This window comes from Sapajus apella, unplaced genomic scaffold (genome assembly GCF_009761245.1).
Source record: "Sapajus apella isolate SASKATOON/1434 unplaced genomic scaffold, GSC_monkey_1.0 scaffold77, whole genome shotgun sequence".
Lineage (NCBI taxonomy): Eukaryota > Metazoa > Chordata > Mammalia > Primates > Cebidae > Sapajus > Sapajus apella.
In genome coordinates this window covers 5409975-5433527 of record NW_022437017.1, presented here as the reverse complement: position 1 = coordinate 5433527, position 23553 = coordinate 5409975, and the positions used below count along the sequence as shown (strand labels likewise).

Below are 23553 nucleotides of genomic sequence, written 5' to 3'. Positions count from 1 at the left end.
GCCTGCCCTGTATGTTTACTTTCCACCTCACTCCTGAGTGGCAGAAAGGATTCCAGGGCCATGTGGACGCTGTCGTCGGACAGCAAAGCAAATGCCCATGAAGGCTCCTCCCGCCTGTCCTCAGCAGAGGTTTCCCATATGCCTCTTCGGTGATGGTGCCACAGGAGTGCGAGTGACAGAAGTGGGCAGCTGAACTCCCAAGGCTGGAGGGCAGCTATTTTATTCTGTTAAGAACTATACTTGGCATTTTTAAAATGCCTTCCTAGCTGGCCTTCTGGTTCAACTCCAACTTGTTTATGTAATTTGCATAGACCCCTTGAAGGTCATACATACAAATTAGCCTGCAAATCACAAAGCAATAGAACCCCCTTACATGTGAAAACAGTACCGACACAGCAGCTAGTGACTTTCAAGGCACTTATATGTATCTGAGCAAATATTACATGTTACTATTCATCTTGCTGGTTGCCCTGAGTCTTCAGATTTAAAGACTTATTGATTACTATTATTTGTTTTAAACCAGGGGTGGCAAACTGTTTTCTGCAAAGAATCAGATACTGAATAACTTTTTTTTTTTTTTTTTTTTGAGATGGAGTTTTGCTCTTGTTGCCCAGGCTGGAGTGCAGTGGCACAGCTCAGTTCACTGTAACCTCCGCCTCCCAGGTTCAAGCGATTCTCCTGCCTCAGCCCCCCAAATAGCTGGGATTATAGGCATACACCACCACGCCCAGCTAATTTTGTATTTTTTAGTAGAGACAGTTTCTCCACGTTGGTCAGGCTGTCTCGAACTCCTGACCTCAGGTGATCCACCCACCTTAGCCTCCCAAAGTGCTGGGATTACAGGCGTGAGCCACCGAGCCCGGCCAAATTATCTTAAGACTCTGCAGGCCACACAGTCTCTGTCCAAACACTACTGCTGTAGCAGCCATGGGCTACTGCAAAGGGGAGGGCTGTCGCTCTATTCTTGGTGGCTCATGCCCATAACCCTAGCACTTTGGGAGGCTGAGGCAGGAAAACTGACTGAAGCCAGAAGTTCAAGACCAGCCTGGGCAACACAGTGAGACCCTATCTCCAAAAAAATATTTTAAATTAGCCAGGTGTGGTGGTGGTGCCTACAGTCCCAGTTACTCATAAGGCTGAGGCAGGAGACTGCTTGAACCCAGGAGTTCAAGACCGCAGTGAACTATGATCACGCTCCCGTATTCCAGCCTGGGCCAAAGAGTGAGGCTCTGTCTCTCAAAGACAAATAAACACATAAACAAGTAAAATAAGACAATAACAGCAAAAAAAAAACAAAACAAAAAACAGGTGGCAGTGCTGTGCCTTAATTTGCTAATCTTTGTTTTAAAATAAAAATGGTTCAAAAGACGATCATAATAAAATGGAAAATTCTAGAAAATCCTGATTTTACTGAACACCTGAGAAATGACTGTAACATGACCAACAGAGCTCTAACACACCTGCTAGATATAGTGAACCTCAAAGAATCAGTATGTCAGCATGTTCAGCTTTCTTATTCTTTCATTATCTAAAGTAACTTCCTTGTAGTTTCAGTAAACAACATTTCCACTAGTTCCAATCAGTAGTTCACCTCTGTTTCCCCGGTCCCTTGCTCCGTCCTGACTCATCCCAGTCACCTGCTCCAGTCAACTGCTTTGACCCCTGCTTACCCACTCTGCCCTGTCTGTAACTGTCCTTCCCACCAAACTACCCACCCCGCAACTCCGGCTCGGACCCCTGCTCCCTTTAAAATAGCCAACTGGAATTAGACTAGACTGCGCGGTCTAACCCTAGCCAACAGGGGAACGACACAGCAGTGGAGGCAACCTCCATCAGGCATAAGTACCCCTTCCCCTCCTTGTCCGGGTGTGTGCTCTCCATTGTTCCATCTGTGAGCTGCACTCTTCTATAGAAGTAAATTGCCTTGATGAGGAAATTTATATTCGAGTGCTACTTCTTTTGTGACACTCAAAATTCTACTTATAACACACCCAACTCCTCAGGCTTTTCTCTAAAATTAGAGGAAACGCACCAGTCCTTTCGAACTGATGGAACCTCCAAAGGACAAATCGTAAAGCCATGTCATTAAGCTGTACTGGTCAGGGCCCAAAGGAGAGGAGATAGCAGATGCAGATTTATCTTGGAAATACCACCCGGAAAACCAAAACAAAACTGGAAGAAAGTTCTTATACATTTCTGGATTCTTCTTCAGCAAAAAAATTAACAATGGAAAAGTTTCACGAATTAAAGTTACAAGCTTAGTAGATAAGCCCGGGCTAACACACAGGTATCCGGGGAGGGGTGTGTTGGGGGAGGTTTAGGACAACAGTTTTCCTCTTCTCCCCAACCCCACAAACAAACACAGCCACCCCCCACAGAACACCTGAACATTGCTTAGGAAAACTGGGCCACACCAAGATCAACTCTGGCTTCGGGACAGGATCTAAGACCAGTAGCTATGGGTCCCAGATCATCAGAAGAGCGGCTTCCAGCCTGGGAGCCAGTCACCTGTGAGGGGACCAAAGTCACAGGAGCACGGAGTTGATGAGATTCTCAAATGCTGTTATTGCCAACAAGATGGAGACATCCTCAAAATGCACCAAATTCAGCGCAACGCTTGGTCACTCTAAAATGTTGGGGTGAGTATTAGGTGGGGAGTGCCGTCACTGGGCATCGGTGGGGAGTGCCGTCACTGGGCATCAGTGGGGAGGGACCATACATTATTTCTGGATAAACAGTGGGGGGTCCCCATGCAAACTGGGGAGTCATTGCCACACAGCACCAACTAACTTTCGACGCAACTCTGACTTTTCCACACTGATCTGTCAGAAAGGAAGAGAAGCCAATGGCTTCCAGGTAAACAGCATCCACTGATGTCTTATCACAGAACCCGGCTGCCTCGCCAATCAGACCTTCCACAGGCTGCCAGCTCATCACCATGCATCAGGCGACGTACTTTCAACCACACTGTGACCCAGACACCCCACATCCAAGGAAGAAGCAACCTCACGGAGACAGGGGATAAATATATAATGCAAACAAAGGAACAATTACCCTAAATGCATGTATGGCGAGTTGGTTAGAGCCAATAAAACCAGCCTTAGAGGTCTTCTTTCCCCATAACCACCCCTGTTCTCCTCCCTTCTTTCCCTCCCTTCCTCCTTCCTTTCCCCCTCCCTTCCTTCCTCCCTCCCTGCCTTCCTTCCTTCCTGCCTTTGCCCCCTACTGTCCCTCTGCTGTTAGTTTTCCTAAGGCTCAGTGGCATTTCTCAAACAAATGGTCAGGAATTTCAAAAACTCTCTAACAGTGTTGGAATAAACTGCGCTCTCTGAGCCCTTTCCACAATAGACCTAACCTCGCTCCACGGTAACCTAAAGCCACCAGACCTTTCCCTCCAAGCTCAACGTGAAGGTTGTAAAGACCTCTGTTTAGGTCTCCCCGTCTGTGGGCAGAAGTGGCCTTGGCAACACAACCTGGAAAAGAGACTCTCAGTGAAGAGAGAACAAATTAGAGTAACGAAGTGAAGAGACAACGTACCGGCCCCTTACCTTTTGTCCTTTATCCTTCTGAAACACAAAGACGGGCGGAGCAATGGCAGGCTTTTCTGCAAAAAGAAAAATTAGTTTTTTTCCCCCCAACACTATATGCATACAGTAAACAAAGCTACATTTGTTTGTAATAAGTTAAACATATATACAGATAAAACTAACAACTCCGGAGAACATCAAATCACTTAGGACAGCGTCTTGAGTTGGACGCCTGGATGCACAGGTGTGTTAGGTGTGTGAAATGCACCCTGAATGATGTGACACGTTCCCTCTGCTGTATGCATTTATTATCAATAAGGAGCTTTCAAGACTCACGGAGAGTGGGCGTGTAAATGGGAGTGGGAGAGCAGTGGAGAGTATGGCAGCTGCTATTTGGCGCCATCAGCTGTGGCCTTGCAGGAATGTGGCACAGAGACACCAGCTTTTTATGTGGCACCTCCTGAGTTGCAAATGTTAGAGACTAACGTAACTTTTTAAAATTTACAGGCCAGAGGGCAACCAAAAAGAGCCGCGCTGCTCATGCTCTTTGCAGAGACAGTCCTGCTAGAAGATCTCTAAGTGATCGCCGGTTGGGATGAAGATGTCTGGAGTTGTTAGAGGTCTGAGAGTCCATCCTGAAAAGCAGCTGTTGAAGGAAGAAACACTGCCTCAGGGCCTTGGGCCTGCATGCACTTTGATGGACCGTGGGGGTGCTCCCAGGGCCTCTTTCACCACTCCGGGCCCAGAGTGGAGGCCACACAAGAGCAGCTCTGAATCTGGTGTGTGCCTGCTGTGGGACGCGCACCGGTGCCTCCGCAGTGAGCAGGGTGTGGGCCGAGCCTTGCTTTTGCAGGCCCCCAGTTGTGGGGAGCCAGACATTAGTCAGGAAGCATGCACTGTACATGAGCACGATGAAGGCACTCCGCCTGGCATTGACCTGGTCTGCTCTGGAGTCCAGGGGAGGTCCCGAGAAGAGGGGGCTGTGCTGGGGTCTCAAGAACAACTGGAAGGGAAAGCAGCAGCAGCTCAAAGGCACAGCTCATAGGGTGAAGTGGGGTGGGGGCAGACAGTGGGCATGCTGAGGAGCTGGGGAAATGTAAAAGGCAAGGGGATGCCTGGTATTGGTTTAGGTTGAAAGTGAGCAGTTTGGGGAAGGGTGAGTGAGGGTGGCTGTGGGGAGACCAGGTGGGTAGTGACTGAGGTGGAGAGAAAGGGACAGCACCAAAATGACCAAACAGATACCATCCCATTCCTGCAGCAGCAGGACAGACTCTGGTCTTGACCCTGGGCCAACCGTCCACAGGCAGGCAGCCCACTGATGGTGACATTTCCCACATTGTGCTCCCCGAAGCCTCGCCACACTGGGGCCCAATTCACTGGGCACAGCCAAGGCGAACACTGGGGTGGCTGACGTGCGCAGGACCCAGGGACTACAAGGGAGCAGGTGGGGGTCAGAGGGGTCTCCAACCAGACTTTCAGGCTTCCCTCAGCAGACTTCTTGCCAGCACAGCGCACAGGTGCCACTTGACAAACATGAATGAATGTGCCTATGCCAGGCAATAAATTAAGTCAAAGGAATGCTGGGGGGACTCCGGGACAGAGCAGCAGCTTATCCACATGGTGTCTGATACCAGATCCCAGAGGCCTTCCAGTGCTGCCCCTGTACACCACAAGCCCAGCCCTGACCTCTGCACTTGCCTCCGTCAGCTGCCAGGTGACAAGATATACAGGAAGGAGTCGGAGTTTGAGTCAACTCGGCCCTCTCCAACCACATTTTCTTTAGGGAGCTACCCGCTGCTTCTTCCCCTTCCCCCGGTTCAGATGGGGCCAACCTCAGCCCCAGCTCCAGGCCTGACAAGGAGAGTCCCACACGCCTTGGTGAACACATGGCGCATGAACAAGGCCAGGCCTTACGTTGGAGCTCCTGGGGCTGCAAAATGACCCTGAGGCTGCCAGCAATTGTGCCAGCAATTGCATGTCACTGAGGGGCCTTGGACCAGAGCCAACGAGAGGGAGGCAGAGGGAGGCTATGGAAGGGTACGTGGGGGTCAAGCTCTGAAAGGAGCCACCCACCTCCTGTTCCTGTACCCACCCTTGCCACCATTCAGCCCTCCTCTCCTTCTCTGCCTCTATTCTCACTCCCTAGATCTGGCCTCCAAAGGGCAGCCAGAAGCACAGCCATGAAATGTACACTTAAAACTGCAATATCTCCCACAGACTAGAGGCTGAGTGCCTTGAGACAGGCCACACCCGGCTACTCACCCTCCACCTCCCACCACGGTGGCACTGGAAAGCCTGCTGTCTCTGCACGTCCCATACTTAGGGTGCACTCCTGGACTTCTGCTTGGTTTAGCCCCGCTACCAAGAGCCCGTGGTTCACCTTCTTTTCTGTGGCCAGTGCTTATTCCTGCACGGACACTGTCTCCTTCAGGGAGCTCCCAGTGTGAGAGGTGTGCCTGCCCTCCTGCACTCCCTCCCGAGCAGGCCTTATATCCTGCCACGGGGCATGCAGAGACCATGGCCACAGCAGCCAAAACAACTGTCCCCGGCCTATCACCCAGCGCACGCCACATAAACACCCTGCAATGAGTGTTTGAACTCAGCCCTCTCTCTCTTATTCATCTACACAACACCAGCTGCTATGCACTCACAAATATTTACTGAGCCCTCATTCTGTGCAGGGCGCCACCGGAAGAGTGAAGAACAGGAAGCTGAGGGCAGACACTCCAGGGGAAAGCATCTGATCGAAAGAGATGGGCGTGTTTGCACTTGGTGACCAGGCACTGTGGAGCCCTGGCGCTCCCAGAGGGGTTTACTTGTGTGGTGACAGCATCTACCCCTAGGATGTAAGTTCTATAAAGCGGGGCCTGATCTGTTCCGTTCACCTCTGTATTCACAGTGCCAAACACAGAGCCTCACACCTAACAGGCGGTCAACAGGCAGTTAGGGAGTGAATGAAATATCACATGCCACAAGGATTAGGACCCAAGGAGGCATGGTCAGGGTTCTCTAGAGGAACAGAACGAAGAGGATACAGCAACAAGAGATGAACATGGCCCATCTTGGCCCATCGGGACCCCTGCTGATGGCAGGTCTGGCGTTCATGACTGACCCAGCCACTGCACTAACATGTAGAAATGAGCTTTAGTCACATCTCCACCCAAAACACAGAGCGTCAGTTATTCCTGCTGTAATTCTACTCAGACCAAAGGTCGATCAACTGCAAACCGGCACTGCTACTGCAAATGGACAACACACAAGCCCCATTCCAGGCAGGACTGCCCCCACAACCACCAGAGGCACGGATTGCTGTTTGTAACCATTCCCCATCACCAGGCTGATTCTGGTTATATCAGCGAGGAAGCAGCGTGCATTCAGCTACCTCCAACTCAAGTTTGGAGAACAGACAGGCGACTGCAAGTAGGAAGGCTTCTACAACCTGCTTCAATTCCCAGCCCAGCTTTTCTTTCACAGGTCTAAGGAAAATCACCACTGGAGATTTCTAGAGACCCATCGTAAAGACCTAAAATACTAAAATATGAATCAAATGCAGACTTTTTGACCCAGAAACTGTCAACCAAGTGGTTGGGTTTTGTTTATTGTTTTGTCCTATAAAATGCTCCCTGTTGAAACCTAGTTTGTAAAAAAGCAGTCTGTCTGGAGACTGACTTCACACATCAGTATATCAAGAGATCAGAAAACCAATATAAGGACAGGCACGGTGGCTCATGTTCGTAGTCCTGGCACCGTGGAGGCTGATGCGGCAGGATCACTTGAGCCCAGGAGTTAGAGACCTGCCTGGGCAAAACAGTGAGACCCTATCTCTACAAAAAATAAACAAACGAGCCAGGCATGGTGGCACACTCCGGTAGTCCCAGCTACTTGGGAGGCCGAGGTGGGAGGACTGCTTGAGTCAAGGAGTTGGAGGCTGCAGTGAGCCACGATCATGCCACTGCACTCCAGCATGCGTGACAGAGTGAGACCCTGTCTCAAAAAAAGAGAGAAAGAAAAGAAACTAATTTGATCAGATGCTTCCAAAAGTTATTTGACCAGGGAGTCCCCCCCATTTCCAGGGACACCCATGATGAGGCCTGAATGGTCCTTTCATGGATCACTGTGGACAATGCTGATGTGTGAAGTGGGGGAGACTTAGAGCCTCTCCTCCTTGGATACAAGTCACCTCAAACAACGTGTGAGGTACTCCGGCCTACCACACACTTCCTCTCTGCCTCACCATGGCTTTCCAGGGCGCTCCACACCAAATCCCACATGGCTACTGCTGACTTCAAAACCCTTCTCCCATCCAGCATCCTCCCTGAGACCCTCCTCAGCTCACATGCCCAGAAGGCACCCAGCCTGAGCCCAACAACAGTGATCCTACATGATGATCACAGACCCGAGCTAGGGAGAGTCCAGGAAAATGGCAAGGGGAGATGGCCTGTCCAGAAACTGAAAGGAATGGGCCCCCACTGGCATCCAGGCCCACAGTGCTGGCTCTCCCTCCCACCCCCTGCTACCTTCAACCCACTTGTGAGGCTCAGATGCAAAATGGGACAGGCCAGCTGGGATCCCCAAAACAGGGTTGGTGTCCTTGTTCTGGTCTTTGCAGCTCCAGCGATGAGCACAGACAGGCTAAGAAGCAAGCCAGCCCCAGCATGGGAAGCTTGGCCATCTCTGTTCTTCCAAACCTCTGCCTTATGTTGGGAACCCCTTGGCCCTGCCCCCCAACCTCCATCCAGTCATCCTCGTGTGGCTATGGCTGTCAGGGTGCTCCGGCCCACCCAGTTGAGCCTGGGAACTACTCTCCCAGCTGTACAGAGGATGAACAGATTCAATCCTAATATTCGCTTAGCAATTCCACACATCCCAGCACCCACTGTGCACCAAGCACTGTGTCAGCCTCTGAAGACATGGCAGTGACACAGGGAGACATGTCTTCGCCTGGCACGCGCATCACACCTTATCTGAACATTATGACACAGGGGAGGCACAGGAAGCCCTGGGAACATAAAGCTGGAGCTTCCAACCCAGCGAGGCTGTGGAAGGGAGTGAATCAGGGAAGGCTGCTGGGAGAGGGGCTGTGTATGGACAGGACAAACAGCATTTGGCCATGGGACCAGGAACAGGGAAGCACACGACAGCAGAGGGAGAGGTGCTAGAGGAACCAGGTCAGGGTGGCACATGCAGCAGGCCTGGCACTGTGCTAATGCTTGGGACATGCCTTGGGGACAGACTGGAAAACCAGCTGGGGCAAGAGGAGGTAAGAAGGGGGCACCTCCACCCTTCCCTGGGGTCTGAGGTCTGCACATTTACACCTGTATGGGCCAGTGTAGAAGCTCCTGGGAGGGAAACTCCAATCAAATTGAAGCAGTTCCTACGACAGCTTTTTTGAAGAGTCAAAGATTGCTGCAATGAAGGCGGGGGTCCCGATGGAAAGTGGTCTCTTCCCCTGGAGAGATTACAGGCTTCCTCCTGATCCTAGAGGAACTATTCTTGCAGGGGGCCGTAGGTCTCTGAGGATGTGAGGGGCTTGAGGAGGTGGGCCTTTCCTCTAAAGCAGAAATGACCAATGTGGGACCCAGATGACTTGGGAGTGTGTGTGCAAAGTCCATAAAACCCTCACCCTGAACCTTGAAGTCACCTCCGTAATTTGGTGGATAGCGTCTTTGTCTAGGGAGAGGGCCCAGATACTACCTCTTCAAAGAGTGAGTAAGGAGGATGGGAGGAGGAGGACGGTTTTCCACACAGGTGAGCGAGTTAAATACCAGGCGCCCTGGAAGCACCTCTACAAGCAGCCTCCAGGGACCAGGACTCAAAGGTTTTACCTGCATCTTTTCTGCCGAGGGACTAACTGGTGGCAAAACCTTGACAACAAAATGACTACTTTCGTGTCTATTTCAGAGGCAGCGAGGAGGGGAGAGGGTGCTGTAGAGCCCCTTGGGACAGGGTGGGTGACAGGGGCTTCCCAGACTGAATGAAAGGAGTGGGGTCTCTGCAGCCTCTGCAAGCAGGGAAAGGAGAAAGCAACGAGCTGGCCTGAACCCAGTGGTGGCCCAGGGAAGAAGAGTGAGTTTCCCAGCCCTCCAGGTGAACAAGGGTGGTAGAATCCTGTTCCACCTCTTAGACTTCTCCTAGCTTCTGCCATGATACGCACAACAATGGCATCCACGAATGGGGTGGGTGCAGGAGGGTTTCATACGTGTGGCCAGCATTCTTCCAGTACTTCTTTATGTGTTAGGTTTCATCTGCATCATGTCACTGAATCTTCACAACCACCTTGGGAGGTGGCTTTACACCAACATCCTTTCATAGGAAAGGAAACGGATAATCAGGTCAAGCAACTTGTCCGACGTGGGCCCAGGTCTCCAGGACAGGTGGGCTGACTCTGGAGCCTGGGCCCACGCTCCTGAGCGCCATGCTACGCTATGCTGCTGGCCAAGTAATACAAGTGCAAGAGGGAGGAGCTACCTGGGACTCCAGTTTGCTTCCTCTCACCTTTTCTGTGTAGGCAGGCCTCAGAGCTACAACACATACTCTCCTTCCTTTTGAGAAATGTCAGCAGGAATAAAGGAGCAGTCAGCTGCTACTCTGGATAAGCACCTATGGAAGAGCAGGAACCAAACTAGGGGGGCTAGTCATGAGTTCCAGGGTAGGTACAAGACTTCCCGCAGCTCATGAGACCATCTGCCTTGGCCGACACCCTGTGTGATTATCTCAATGGCAGATCCCTGATGAGACTGAAATCCTTTAAGTTTGTCAAGACAAGAATCAAACACAGATTCCAAGCCGCACACTGTCTTCGTCTGTCAAATGTTTGACCCTGAATGCTTTGCGTAACATATTCAGAATCCAAGCTGAGAGCACATGTACTCTCTCTTCTTCCATATAAACTTTCTTTCCTCACTGCTGCGGAGAGAATAATTTATAGAGAACCAAGGGCAGCCCTGCCTTGCAATAAGCTTTGCTTCCCCACCGGGCCATGGCTGCCTCCAGCCGGTCCTGGAGGATCTCCCACTAAAACTAAATAGAAGAAACTATGAAGACCCAAGAAAACACATACAGGATAGAATCTGGAATATCTTTGCTTTTTCTGTTTATTCCCCTCCTGACTGATGACTCCAACACCTGCCAAGAAACTGCCCTCACCTGGAAAGCTACTTAGAACTCCTGACCAAACTGTCATCAAGGTACTTGTGTAAAATTAGCTTTAATCCTGGGCTGATATGTCTTAATCTTCTTACCTACGAAAAAAATATGGAAAGCATCTCGCCAACACAAATAACAGTCTATTAAAATGTAGCAACTCCTGTAATCTGGTGACACAAACGAAACCCTTCAAGTCATTTATTTTTTCAGAAATTATTATAAACAGTTCTGTGCTACAGCATGAAGGTAAATCTGTCACGGATGTGTCAGCTCTGTCCTCCGACTGATTCTTCGGTGAGGAATGGAGCTGATCTCAAACACACAGTTGCTAGGCGATGCCTCTGCGGATCTCCATGTAGAGCATGCTCCGGGTTCTCCAGCCCAGCTAACAGAGGGCGGTGGGAGCCTGGATAACTCAATTTTTTTCTCAATGCGCGAATATATTTCTACAACTTTCAACTGGTCTCATGGAGATTATGGGGATACGCCTTTTGGAGCTGATGATGGCTTACATTTTACGTACTTCCTTCTGGAATGCCCAACATCTTGCCACTACCTTCAACTACTGAACACCACCACTCTAATCTCACCACCAGATACTTACACTTCCAACAACCATGCGGGAGCAACAGGCATTTGTTACAAGGCCTTTACTGGACTCCAGGTAGGTACTTTACATATCTAGTCCCATTTATCACAGCCACATCCCCATGACATCCTCACATCCCACTCTACCCCCATGAGGGCCAAGCCACCTCTCTGAGTCCTGCAGCCAAACCCTTCTATGCCTCCACTCCTGCCCCACCCAGACCGTAAGCCCCTGGGGCAGAACTTGCACTTCTGAACAGAAACCCCATAAAGTCACACAAAGTCAGTAACTCTGCCTACAATTATATGGACAGCTGGCCATGGTGGCTCATGCCTATAATCGCAGCACGTTGGGAGGCTGAGGTATGAGGATCACTCGAGGCCAGGAGTTTGAGACTAGCCCGGGCAACATGGTGAAACTTTGTCTCTATCAAAAATACAAAACTAGCTGGGCCTGGCAGCATGTGCCTGTAATTCCAGCTACTTGGGAGGCTGAGACACAAGCATCACTTGAACCTGGGAGGCAGAGGCTGCAGTGAGCTGAGATCACACCACTGCACTCCAGCCTGAGCGAGACTGAGACTATGTCTCCCCAACCACCCACCCCCCAAAAAAAGAAAGAAAAAGCTGTATGGAGAAATCGAGGATCCAGATTTAAAGGCACTTTTCTGTTCCACCACTAGGTGGTGTGACACCAACACAGCTGAGGTTACACGCAAGTGGCTAAAGGGGAAAGTTCCAGTAGAGACAACGGAAATCCCCTCTCTACACTGAAGTTTACAGGAAGGAAATCCAAAAACTACAGAATTTATGCTGAGGCAGCAGAGCAAAACTGATGATACTGGAGAGCGTGGCCTCTGGTCTTTGCGTGCATTCATGCCTGCCCTGGCCACTTGTGGTTGGGATACCACGCAAGTCAAAGTACCTCCCAGCACAATATCTTCATTTGCATAACAGGGCTGGTATTTCACCCCAAGCAGTTTCGGCCAGGATGAAATGAAATTATGCACCTGCCGTGTCTGGGGAAGTGGCTGGCACAAAGGATGATTCCACATTGGCATTGGTAGCATGATTACACTCAGAAGATTGCAAAGCAAATACACTGATGCCACCTAAAGCATGGGCCTTGAATTCAAGGACAGCTGCCAGCCCCCGGCAATGATAAATGCGTCAGAGTCTGACCCCTTTTAAGGGGTAGGATGGTTGGATCCAAGAGCTGCCTGGATGCCTGGGACACTCAAGGCAACCATTCAGGTGCTCGAAATGCCTGAGCCCTTCTGAGGTTGCAGGAAACAGGCAGCATCTGAAGAAGACCGACCTGGCCAGCCTTGTTCTCACCAGCAGGATCTACCAAGCACAGAGTTGTGCTAGGCGCGAAGCCCGGGACCGGAGACAGGAAAGAAAGGGCAGACACGGCCGCAGCTCCCTACTGGGAAAAGAGAGAACAAACAAGTACCCGCTGTGTGCAGAGACAACTGGAGAATTTTGGGGCTGGGTGCGAAAATGCCACAGGAAGGTGGGAGTCAGTGAGTGAATGGGGAGGGCCTCGCTGAATCGCACACACGAAGGGTGAGTAGGGATGAGCCAGGTGAAGACAGGGGATCCTGGGCAGAGCGAACCCCAAGTCAAAGGTCCTAAGGAAAGGGAAGAGCCTGGAGGCCCATGTGGGAGGGGAGGAGGGCAGCAAGGGCTGGGTGGAGCCCACAGGACGTTAAGCCTTGGAGGCCATGCTGAGGAATCTGGATTTACCCAGCGTAAAGGCTGGGACCCAGGTCCCGGACTCTCAGGACCCAGAGGCCATCACCATCAATGCCACAAAACATCCTCTCTCCTCTGAGCAGAGGGTAACTGCCTGTTTTCTCACCCTCTCCCCTGGAGAAAGGCAGGCTCTCAAGGACCGTTTTCTCCACTCACGCTCTGCTCTCACAGATGCAACGCAGGAATTAATTCTGGGTAAACAAGTTCCCAAAATTCTCTGTGGCAAACCTGGGGGAGTTTAATTTAGCAAAGGCATTTTAAACCTACTGCAAAAGGCAAGGCCTGCCATCTAAACATGTGCATGGAGTAACTACTACTGTCTCTAGAATTTCCTCCTTCTCTTTGAACGCTGTAAACAGCAACAGTGAAATGCAGTGTCCTGCGAGGGTCGGTTTTCAGGGGAGACTGAGTGCCATTACCATGAGTTTACTGACTCACCGGGAAGGACAAGCACGAACTCCTAGACTCGAAGGCTGCAGACAGGCACACCGGCCTGCCCAACCCTACCTGCTTCCATGGCCTTGGGCTTCAGACGCTGCGAAATGGTGCAGCCAGGACTAGGGGCACCCCTGAAGGTTCTTCCCAGCCCTAACATTGTCAGGTCCTCAGCCTGGATCGGAGACAGTGTTAAAGGTCAAGGAAAAGACTGCTTTTTCTTAACAGGGATATGACGTCCATGAGGCCTACTTAGGTGCCAAAAGGCAGAATGGAAAAGAAGGTTGGGAGGAGACTTGAGCTCTAGCTGGCAATTAATTTATTCATGGGTAGGCTCCTCTGATCCTAGGACCAGTGGTTCTCACTCAGGAGTACCTGCATTCCCTGGGGACACTGGTCAAAGTCTGGAGGCATTGCGGCTGTCATGTTTGCGGGGGTGGGGAGGAAACCGTTACAGGAATCTAGCGGATGGAGGCCAGGGATACTGACCAACATCCTCCAAGGCTCGGAACAGCGCCCTACCACCCAATGCCCTACCAGCCCAAATGTCCAGGGTAAGAAACCCTGCATTAACCTTGGGCAAAAAAATCGAGTTGGATCTCTAACTCACATTATACACCAAAATAAATCCCCAATAGATTAGACAGCACAAACCAGGGTGACCCCCCCGGCTTCTGGAATTCACCGCCTCTCTCCCTCCTCACTCAGACTGTAGCTTTAAATATGTACAGGATCCTAGGACCTCAGTAGGTTAGATATCTATGGAGCACAAAATTTTCTGGGTGTCAATGAAATCTTGTAACCCAATGGTTCTCAACTGGGGGCAATTCTGCTACTAAGGGGACACTGGCCAGTGTCTGCAGACCTTTTATCTTGTCATGAGTGGGAGTGGATGGGTGGGATGACTGGGTGCTATTGGCTCCATGACTAGAGGCTAGAGGGGCTGCCCAACATCCTACAATGCACAAGATGGCCACCACCAGCCCCGATGTCAACAATACTGAGGTGGAAAAACCCTGGTATAACTCACAGGGTGCTTTCTCTCTACTCAGGCACCCACTTAGGAGAATCACAGCTGGCAGTAACTGACATGTACCTCCACATTCCAGTGGGTCAATTACCAGAAGTATATTCTCTCTCACACCACAATCCTCAGACTTGCTTATCATCATTCCCATTTTACAGATGCAGGAGCTAAGGTCAGACAACTTGCCAAAGGTTCTGGGGCAGGGGGCAAGACACAAACCAAGGACGGCCAATCCAGAGGCTTCCCGCCATGCCACAAGTTGCCAACAGGAACGTGCTGGTCGGCCCCGGTTCAGAATTCAGTGTTGGCCAGACAGCAGAGAAGCCCTCACTGGACACTGAGGCTTTGCTAGCACATGCCAGTGGTTCTCAAACTTTCTGGTCTCGGGACTCCTGTCCACGCCTGTCAATGACTCAACATCCCCGAGAGCTTTTGTAAATTGTGGGATGTAGCCACTATTGATACCGCATTAGAAATGAAACCCAAGAAAATTTCAAAATATTTATTTAAGATCATAATAAACTCCAGAAAGGTTTATCTAAATAACACATTTTTATGAAAAATAAGTATTTCAAAAAGAAAAACATCAGTGAGAAGAATAGCATTATTTTACACTTTGACACATCTCTTTAACGACTGGCTTGATAGAACATAGATGAATTATTATTATTATTATTTTTTAAAGAGAGCAGACCTTGCTATGTTGCCCAGGCTGGCTTTGAATTCCTGGGTTCAAGAGATCCTTCCACCTCAGCCTCCTGAGTAGCTGGGACTACAAGTGTGTGCCACTGTGCCCGGCTTGAATTCTCTTATCTGCTTCTGTAGTTCATCTGTTGGTATATCACACATCCAATAACCTCAGGAAAAAAACTCCACTGTCTATTTTCAAGTGAACGAGAATGAGAAAAGGGTAAATAATGTCTTTGTGTTGTTATGAAAGAGTTTTGAACTTGCAGTCCCCTTGAAAAGGTCTTGAGGATGGCAGGGGCCCCCGGAGCATCTTTGAGAACTACTGCCACGTGCTATCTCTGAGTTCTAGCATTCCAAGGACACTAAATCCCAAATTAATTACAGACCATGAGGTGCTTTGTGCTAAGGAGCACTCTAAGGGAAGAGAATGCAGAGTCTAGGAGGGGGCATAACAGGGTTGAAACCCAAATACCAACCAACGTCACAGGCACTGGATGAGAAGGAAGTGGGCTAGGCCCCAAGCAACATGGCGGAGGCCACAGTATCCAATTTAATCTATCCACAGGCGGCAGCCGTTCCTTAGCCCTGACAAATCACTGCTGTGCAAGAATGCAGGCCAAGGGTGGTTGCTGTTTTTCTGAGATATCAGAAATACGACTTTTTCCCCCTTTGAAATCTCAGAATTTTAAGTGTTGGCTCCTAATTACAAACAAAAACCTAAATGGACCAAATTAAATATGTCTGCTTGCCCTTCAAGCAAGCTTGCAACTTCTGCCTGTGGTTTTCAACTCTGGCTTCATGTTGTTAAACATCTGTGAGGCTCTCTAAAACCACAGACACCCTGAAACTCCTGGAACCATCTCCAATGGCGCGGCTCAGGCAGCAGTTTCATCCCGACAACCTCCTTAAACAACTGAGAAGCCCATCCAGGGCTGGGATCCACAGCCAGTGCTGTGTAGCAGTTCCAAGTGCCAAGACTATGGAGGAGGAAGCAAACTGTGGCCATGTGGAAGGTGGTGGTGGGAAGCTTTACCCTGAGGTCTCAGGCCGTGTTATTCTCCACTGTGTCAGACGGAGTCAAACAGAACACCACTCCACCAAGACCCCTTAAAACAAAGAAAACACCACCTCTAGACCCTGAATAGATAATGAAGCAAGCCCAGCTGCCTCATGATTGCTTCAAAGTACCATGGAGAGCTACCAATGCCCAGCCAAGCCAATACCAGCCAGCTCTGCAGTTCTTGCAGTTCTCTGGTAAGTTTCCGTGAATGCCACTCTCTTCTCGGATTCCCCAAATGCATCTCACCTTTCCCCAAATGGCCCTCCATCCCCCACTACACCCGGGCCTATTTGCTGTCTGAACTCACTTAGAAGGCCATTATTCAACCCCCCTTCTCCCCCCAGACACTATGCCTCCTCCAAATGCCACTTGAAGTTCACCCCCTTCCTGGTGCCTCTGCTTACTCCAACCACCTCAGAGAAGGCGCGCACACCAGACCCAGACTGACCCTAACGCCCAATGAATGTACAAGGGTGCCGGGAAAATCCCATTTTCTGGCAAATGGAGAGGCAGGCTGAAGATTTGTTTGAAACGTTTTGCAGAAGCCCAGTGAGGGCTTTTTTGTCCATACACAGGATTCTGGGCAAAATGCAAAGTCTTTTCAAAGCGTATACAGATTTTGCAGCCTGGACACCCCTCAGGTACCACCAGGCCCCTTCTGCTACAGATACAGGAGGCACAGCTGAGGTGAAAGCACACATTCTGCTTTCAGGAAAAATCCCAGAGTTAGTTTTTATCATCAATTCATGAGAATTTTCCAAAAGCTGATTAGGATAAGGTTCCACCCATTTCAGTTCTACCAAACCAATAAAAAACAATTGCATCTCATCCTCTCAGGGGCTAGGTTTTAAGTCAACACGGTGCAAGCCAAGAAAAGCCAAACGATCCTTGAAATCTCTCAACTCTTACCTGGTCAGGCTTTTAAATCAGTGGTTCTCAACTGGAAGCAATTCTGCCCCCTCCAGGGGACACACAGTATCTGGAGACATTTCAGTTGCCACTACTGGTGGGTGTGAGGAGGGGGTGTGCTATTAGCATCTGGTGGGGCAGAGGCCAGGGATCCTAATGAAGATCTTGGATCCTACAGTGCACAGGGCAGCCGCCCACGACAGAGAATTACTTGGCCCCAGATGTCTGTAGTGCTGAGGCTGTGATCACTAAGTGACAGGTAGAACAGAACTTTGGCGGACCCATAGCCCAGGCCCTGCTGTTCTCGCACCAGGGGCTCATCCCAGGGCCAACTCTGAGTGGACAAGTTCACCCACACGATGGAGACTCTTTGCTGAGCCCTTAAGCTGAATGTGTCTGGAGCAAAGTGCACTGTAGTAGAAACAGCGACCTGAGTGTTTATCACTATGAGTGAAGATTGGTGCTAAATAATGGATGTGTATTAACTCCTCCAGTGCTCACAGCAACTGAGAGGTGGGTATGGTTATCATTATTCCCATTTTATTGGCGTGGACACTGGGGCTCAAAGAGGTTAAGAAATTTGCCCCAGATTACTCAGAGTGGACAGCAGAGTCAAACACAAATCCAGGGCCGGACACGGTGGCTCACGCCTGTCATCCCGGCACTCTGGGAGGCCGAGGTGGGGCGGATCATGAGGTCAAGAGATTGAGACCACCCTGGCCAACATGGTGAAACCCCATCTCTACTAAAAATTCAAAAATTATCCAGGTGTGTTGGTGGACACCTGCAGTCCCAGCTACTCGGGAGGCTGAGGCAGGAGAATCACTTGAACCCAGGAGGCACAGGTTGCAGTGAGCCAAGACTGCGCCACTGCACTCCAGCCTGGCAACAGAGAGAGACTCTGTCTCAAAAAAAAAAAAAGAACACACACACACACACACACACACACACACACACACACAGTACTTGATGAGGACCGAAGCCTGTGTACCCACCATTAATACCGGTGAGTCTGTCACCTGGGGGTGATTCTGCAACCCCCCATCCCCACTCCCCAGGGCTATGTTAGGAGACATTTTTTTTTTGTCATGATGACCGCAGGGGTGAGGGGAAGGTGTGCACTACTGGTATCTGGTGACTACCTTCAAGGATGCCACTGTGCTGCTAGGAGGAGGACAGTCCCCCTCCCCGCAACAGAGAACGATCAAAATGTCAACTGCACCGAACAAAGGTGAGAGCCCTGCTTCACACCATCTCCCGGGTTTCCACCCACATGTCCACAGGCCAACAGGGCCTGTCATGTCAGGATCTAGAATCCAAGATTCCCTGGAAGGCCAGGCGCGGTGGCTCAAGCCTGTAATCCCAGCACTTTGGGAGGCCGAGGTGGGTGGATCACGAGGTCAAGAGATCGAGACCATCCTGGTCAACATGGTGAAACCCCGTCTCTACTGAAAATACAAAAAATTAGCTGGGCATGGTGGCACGTGCCTGTAATCCCAGCTACTCAGGAGCCTGAGGCAGGAGAATTGCCTGAACCCAGGAGGCGGAGGTTGCGGTGAGCCGAGATTGCGCCATTGCACTCCAGCCTGGGTAACATGAGTGAAACTCCGTCCCCAAAAAAAAAAAAAAAAAAAAAAGATTCCCTGGAGTTCAAATGCGCTTTGCTCACCCTCTTCCCAGTCTTCTTTCCCTCTGCCAGGAACAAAACTCTGCCTTCAAATCCTGATGTCAGCCTACAATGCAGAATAACTCCAGGGACAGGATGAGTAACGAGTCTGGGAGACATCAATGGTGAAATGCCAAGCGGGGAGACTTACCCCTGGACACAAGGGTGAAACATGCACACACACTGTCAGAGGAATAGCACTCAGGTGGACTTTAAAAGTCTTGGACCACAAGACTACCAAGGAAGGGCTGTGAAAGTTGCTGTCACCATCCATGAGGCGATCACCATGGTGACAAAGGCCAACAAGATGCTTTACACAACTGAAAACATTTCCTTGTACAAAACCAGAGACATGTACCCTCTCCTACTCAAACCAGCAGGTCTCAACCCTGGCTATGCATGAGAATCCCTGTACTGCTACCTGTACAGAGGCCCAGGACCCACCCAACATCACAGAGAACTGGAATCTCTGTGATGTTCAGGAAATTTCCCTAGGTGATACTGATGCCCAGCTGGGGTGGACAGCTGCTGCTCAGCCTGACACAGAGGTGGGATGGGCTCAGAGAAGACAGACAGCAAGTGGGTGGAGGAGGGACTTGGTGTGAGGGGGAGCAACTTAGGATCTCAGTCTGGCAAGGCAGAAGCCAAGAGGGCATCTGACTGGAGCTTAAACAGCAAGAGCAAACACATGACCATGGGGCGGTCCCTAAAGCTTCAAAAGGCACAGGCAAGGGGGTCCCACTTCACACAGTTAATAAGAAATTAAACATCCTTGCAGGCTGTACAAGCCCAAACCAGACATGGAGTGTTCAAGAAACACACAATGACTGATTAAAGGACGGCAGGGATATCTGAGGCACAAATTCCACTAAGGTTTGATATCCTGAGGACAGCTATCCCAGAACTAGTGTCAGAGGCAACGTGCTAGGTGAGTGTGATATTTACAAGGGAAAAAAGTGAAGTTCAAAACATTCCATTTCTCTCTTTGGCCCTTACCAATTCAACTAAACCATTTACAAGCAACAACTCACGGGTACAACATATGCTGGAAATAGTATCCCCTGGAAAAGGGCAACCCATAATTTCCCCTTTGTGCTCAAATGTATTACTCACAACAGGGTCCTCAATGGTAAATTCATTCATTCAACCAGTATTTCTTGGATACCTACTCTGGGCCAGGCACCATCCTAGTTGCAAGGGATCAATCAGTGATCATGACATAAAAATTCCCTGACCTCATGGAGCTTACGTGGGGCAAACATGCTAGTAACATCTAGCATGCCAGATTGTAAGAGCTCTGCAGGAAAATCAAGCTGGGTGAACGGAATAGAGAACATGGATATAATTTGAAATAGGTGGCCAGAGAAGCTGTCATTAATAAAGGAACATTTGAGTAAAAACCAGAAGTGAGCCATGGGGGTATTGGGGGAAAACTGTTTCAGTTAGAGGAATCAGCAGGAGAAAAGGCTAAAAGTGGGGAGTGTATGAAACATTCCAAGAGAACTGAAAAGCCAGAGTAGTTATGGTAGAGCGAGTCAAACAGAGAATGGTGAGAGAGGAGGACAGGGAGGTACTGGGGCCGCTATGGGTTAAGAAATTTTCAGATTGGTAGGGGTAAAGGGAATGGGGGGCCCAAGCATTGGCCGTGTTGGTAGGGAGAAGTGGTCACCCTTTGGAAATAATTTTAAGTCAAGCAGAGAATGGCGAGAGAGGACAGAGAGGTATTGGGGGTCACTATGGGTTGAGAAGTTTTCAGGTGAGTAGGGGTGGAGGGAAAGGGGTGCTCAAGCACTGACAGCGTTGGTAGGGGAGAAGTGATCAGCCTTTGTAAATAATTTTAAGTCAAGCAGAGAATGGCAAGAGAGAGGGACCTCTCTAGGTATTGGGGGCCACTAAGGTTGAGAAGTTTTCAGATGGGCAAGGGTGGAGAGAAAGGGGGGCCCAAGCACTGACAGTGTGATGGGGAGAAATGGTCACCCTCTGGACATAATTTTAAGGTAGAAAAGACAGGATTTGCTGTGGAGTATGAGAAAGAGGGAAACCAGGGGTGACTTCAAGGTTTGGGGCCTGAGGAATTCAAAGAATGGACCTTCCTAACTACAATGGGAGAAACACTGTGGGCTGGACAGGTGTGATGGGGAGATAAGGATTTTGTTTTGGAAATGCTCTAAGATGTGCCTATGACACATCCAAATGGAGATGTTAAAAGATGATGACGGACATGAGTCCTGAGTTCAAGAAACTACATGGGTTCAGGACGTAAATACATAAAATATGTCCTACTGATTCCCATCTATCCAGTCCCTGTGTAACTGGATCTCATGAGTTGGAATGCTGCAACCCTCCACGGGCTCCTTTAAAGATATAGCAGCTGGGTGCGGTGCAACGCTGGGTAGCCTGTAATCTCAGCACTTTGGAAGGCCAAGGTGGGATGATCACGAGGTCAGGAGATAGAGACCAACCTGGTCAACACAGTGAAACCCCGTCTCTACTAAAAATACAAAAATTAGCTGGGTGTGGTGCTGCGCTGGCTGTGGTAATCCCAGGTACTCCAGAGGCTGAGGCAGGAGAAGAACAGCTTGAAGCCGGGAGGTGGAGGTTGCAGTGAGCCGAGATTGTGCCACTACACTCCAGCCTGGGCGACAAAGCAAGACTCCGTCTCAAAAAAACAAAGAGAGATGTAGCATAAAATGGCCAAGAATCAGGGAGACCACCTGTGCTGCTACCTGTACAGACGCCCAGGGCCTGCCCCCAACACCACACAGAATCGGAATATGCAGGGACTGAGCACCCGTGGTCTGGCATCTGAAGCCAGGCCACCTTGGTTCACAGCCCTGCTCCTTCCCAGCTGTGTGACATGCCTTGGCTAAGCGACTTAACTATTTCAACTCACTTTCCTCACCCAGTGAATGGGGATAGTAGTATCTATACTTCATACCAGGGAAAACCGTATGTCAAGACTTTGCACCATAACTGGTGCTACCCCAAATACTCCACGAGACCGAGCACTTCCTTTCATCATTCATTCGTTAGTGCAATTAGGTATGGAAAACCCTCCAGTCACAGGGAGCACCGGATGGGGAAATCAGGGCCAGACAGGTAGAGAGTTCGCCTGCATTTGTGCAAACTATAAAAGGGGGAAGCTAAAAATAGCCCTCAGAAGTCCTGAAGCCACAGCGATGGCAACACGACTGTGGATGGAAGCAGACATCAGTCTTACGGTGCCTTCTCTGCGGGATCTGGAAGTGTAACCTTGTCAAAAATACTCAGGCGGGCTGTCAGCGCTCCACAGAGGAGGGAATCGCACGGTCGGTCTCTGTCTGGAAGTGCAGCAAAAAGGGCCAAAAAGCAGCCAGGGCTTTCGGCGGCCCAGACACTGAGGTGGGCCCTAAATGAGGGGGAGACGAGGCGCCCCGAAGGATCCGGGGGGAACTGGCGGGAAGTAGGGGCCGAGTTCGGGTCAGGGACGGGGTGAAAACCGCCTGGGCTTCCTCTGTCTGCGGTGTGGGGCTGGCCCGCGGAGGACGCTGGCCTCACGGGCTTAGAAGATGGGCAGTCAGGCCGGGGAAGGGGAGATGCCGGATGGCCGGGGACGAGGGGGCGGGGAGGGAGCGTGGCGCGCTCCGGGCCACGACCAGGCCCCAAGGTCTATTTACATCCGTGGCGAGGCACTGGGGCCGCGCCTCCCGCCCCCTTCACCCCAAGCCTGGCTGCGTCGCGGAGGCGCCTAAGGGCCGCGACCCCAGCGGCCTCCCGGCTCCTCTAGCCAGACGACAGCAGGGGCCGGGGCTGCCGGGAGTCAAGGGCCGGGCCGGTGAGCCCGGCCTGAGGGGACGCAATGGGGGGCGGCTGCGGGGCCCGCCAGGACGCAAGCCTGCACCTGACGGGACCCTCGCACTTAGCGGTGCTCTCCACACAGGCTTGTGGCCCCTGTTCCTCCCGCCGCCCGTTCCCCGGCCGCCAGCCGGTCCCCGATGGCGCCTCCCCTACCTTCGTTCGCCAGGTCCGCCATTTTACTTCCTTAAGCCCTCCCACAAGGCCCCGCGTCGGCCCAGGCTCGCCTGCTTTCTGCCAGAAATTCCCGCGCGTGCGCGCTTAATAAGCCGACTCTGTGTGAGACTGCCAGCTCGCGCCTGCGCGCTGAGAGCCGCGCGGAGGCGAGCTTCAAGATCCTCTGCCCTGCCGAGCCGCTCTCCCAGTAAGCGCCTGCGCACGAGCCGATTCCACCTCCTTTTCCCGCCGACGGAGGGGGGAGGGGGCGGGGCCCGACGGGGCGCATGCGCAGTGGCAGCGCTCGCATGGCCGGCGCGGCGAGGGTGGCTAAGGTTTAGGAAGGCGGTGCGGCGAGACGGGTCTTGACGCTCTAGTTTTCCCGCTCGTTTTCCGGGGATCCCCGCTGTGGGACAGTCAGCAGTTCAGGGTGCCGCAGCCGAGGCCTTCCTCCAGATAAATCCCCGGGGCTGCGGGGGCTTCCCCCACGCGCGGGCGGCAGGGCGAGTTACCTCCTGCCTCAGCTTCCTCCTCTCAGGAGCCGGTACCGTCAGCAAACGCCTTCCTGAGGGCACCGGTGAAGTGGCGGGAGGTCGCGGGGTGCTTGGGATTGGGGGGCGGATCAGAGCTCATCGGTGAGAACGGGGGTTGTGAGCAGGTGCGAGGAGGGGGCGCAGCCCGGAGACCCAGGTGCTGGCGGGGGGACCCGACGCGAGGGACTCGACCCTCAAAGCCACGAGAGTCAACTTCACAAACT

At 51.2% G+C, this 23553-nt stretch overlaps 1 protein-coding gene across 15 annotated transcripts in view; it reads right to left on the bottom strand.

The window, feature by feature from the left end:
* Positions 1 to 23025, bottom strand: part of RANBP3 (RAN binding protein 3) — a 60901-nt gene extending 37876 nt beyond the window's left edge. For 8 of the 15 annotated variants that reach the window (XM_032252111.1, XM_032252112.1, XM_032252113.1 and 5 more), the window contains exons 1-2: positions 22797 to 23020; positions 3549 to 3604 (exon numbers count right to left, since the gene is read on the bottom strand). In XM_032252111.1, coding sequence (XP_032108002.1) covers positions 3549 to 3604; positions 22797 to 22818 — 78 coding nt within the window. In that variant the 5' untranslated portion in view covers positions 22819 to 23020. Of the gene's footprint in view, positions 1 to 3537; positions 3605 to 22796 lie in introns of those variants that run through there. The other 7 variants (XM_032252121.1, XM_032252122.1, XM_032252123.1 and 4 more) reach the window with 4 other exon arrangements.
* Between the last annotated feature and the right edge of the window lie 528 nt (positions 23026 to 23553).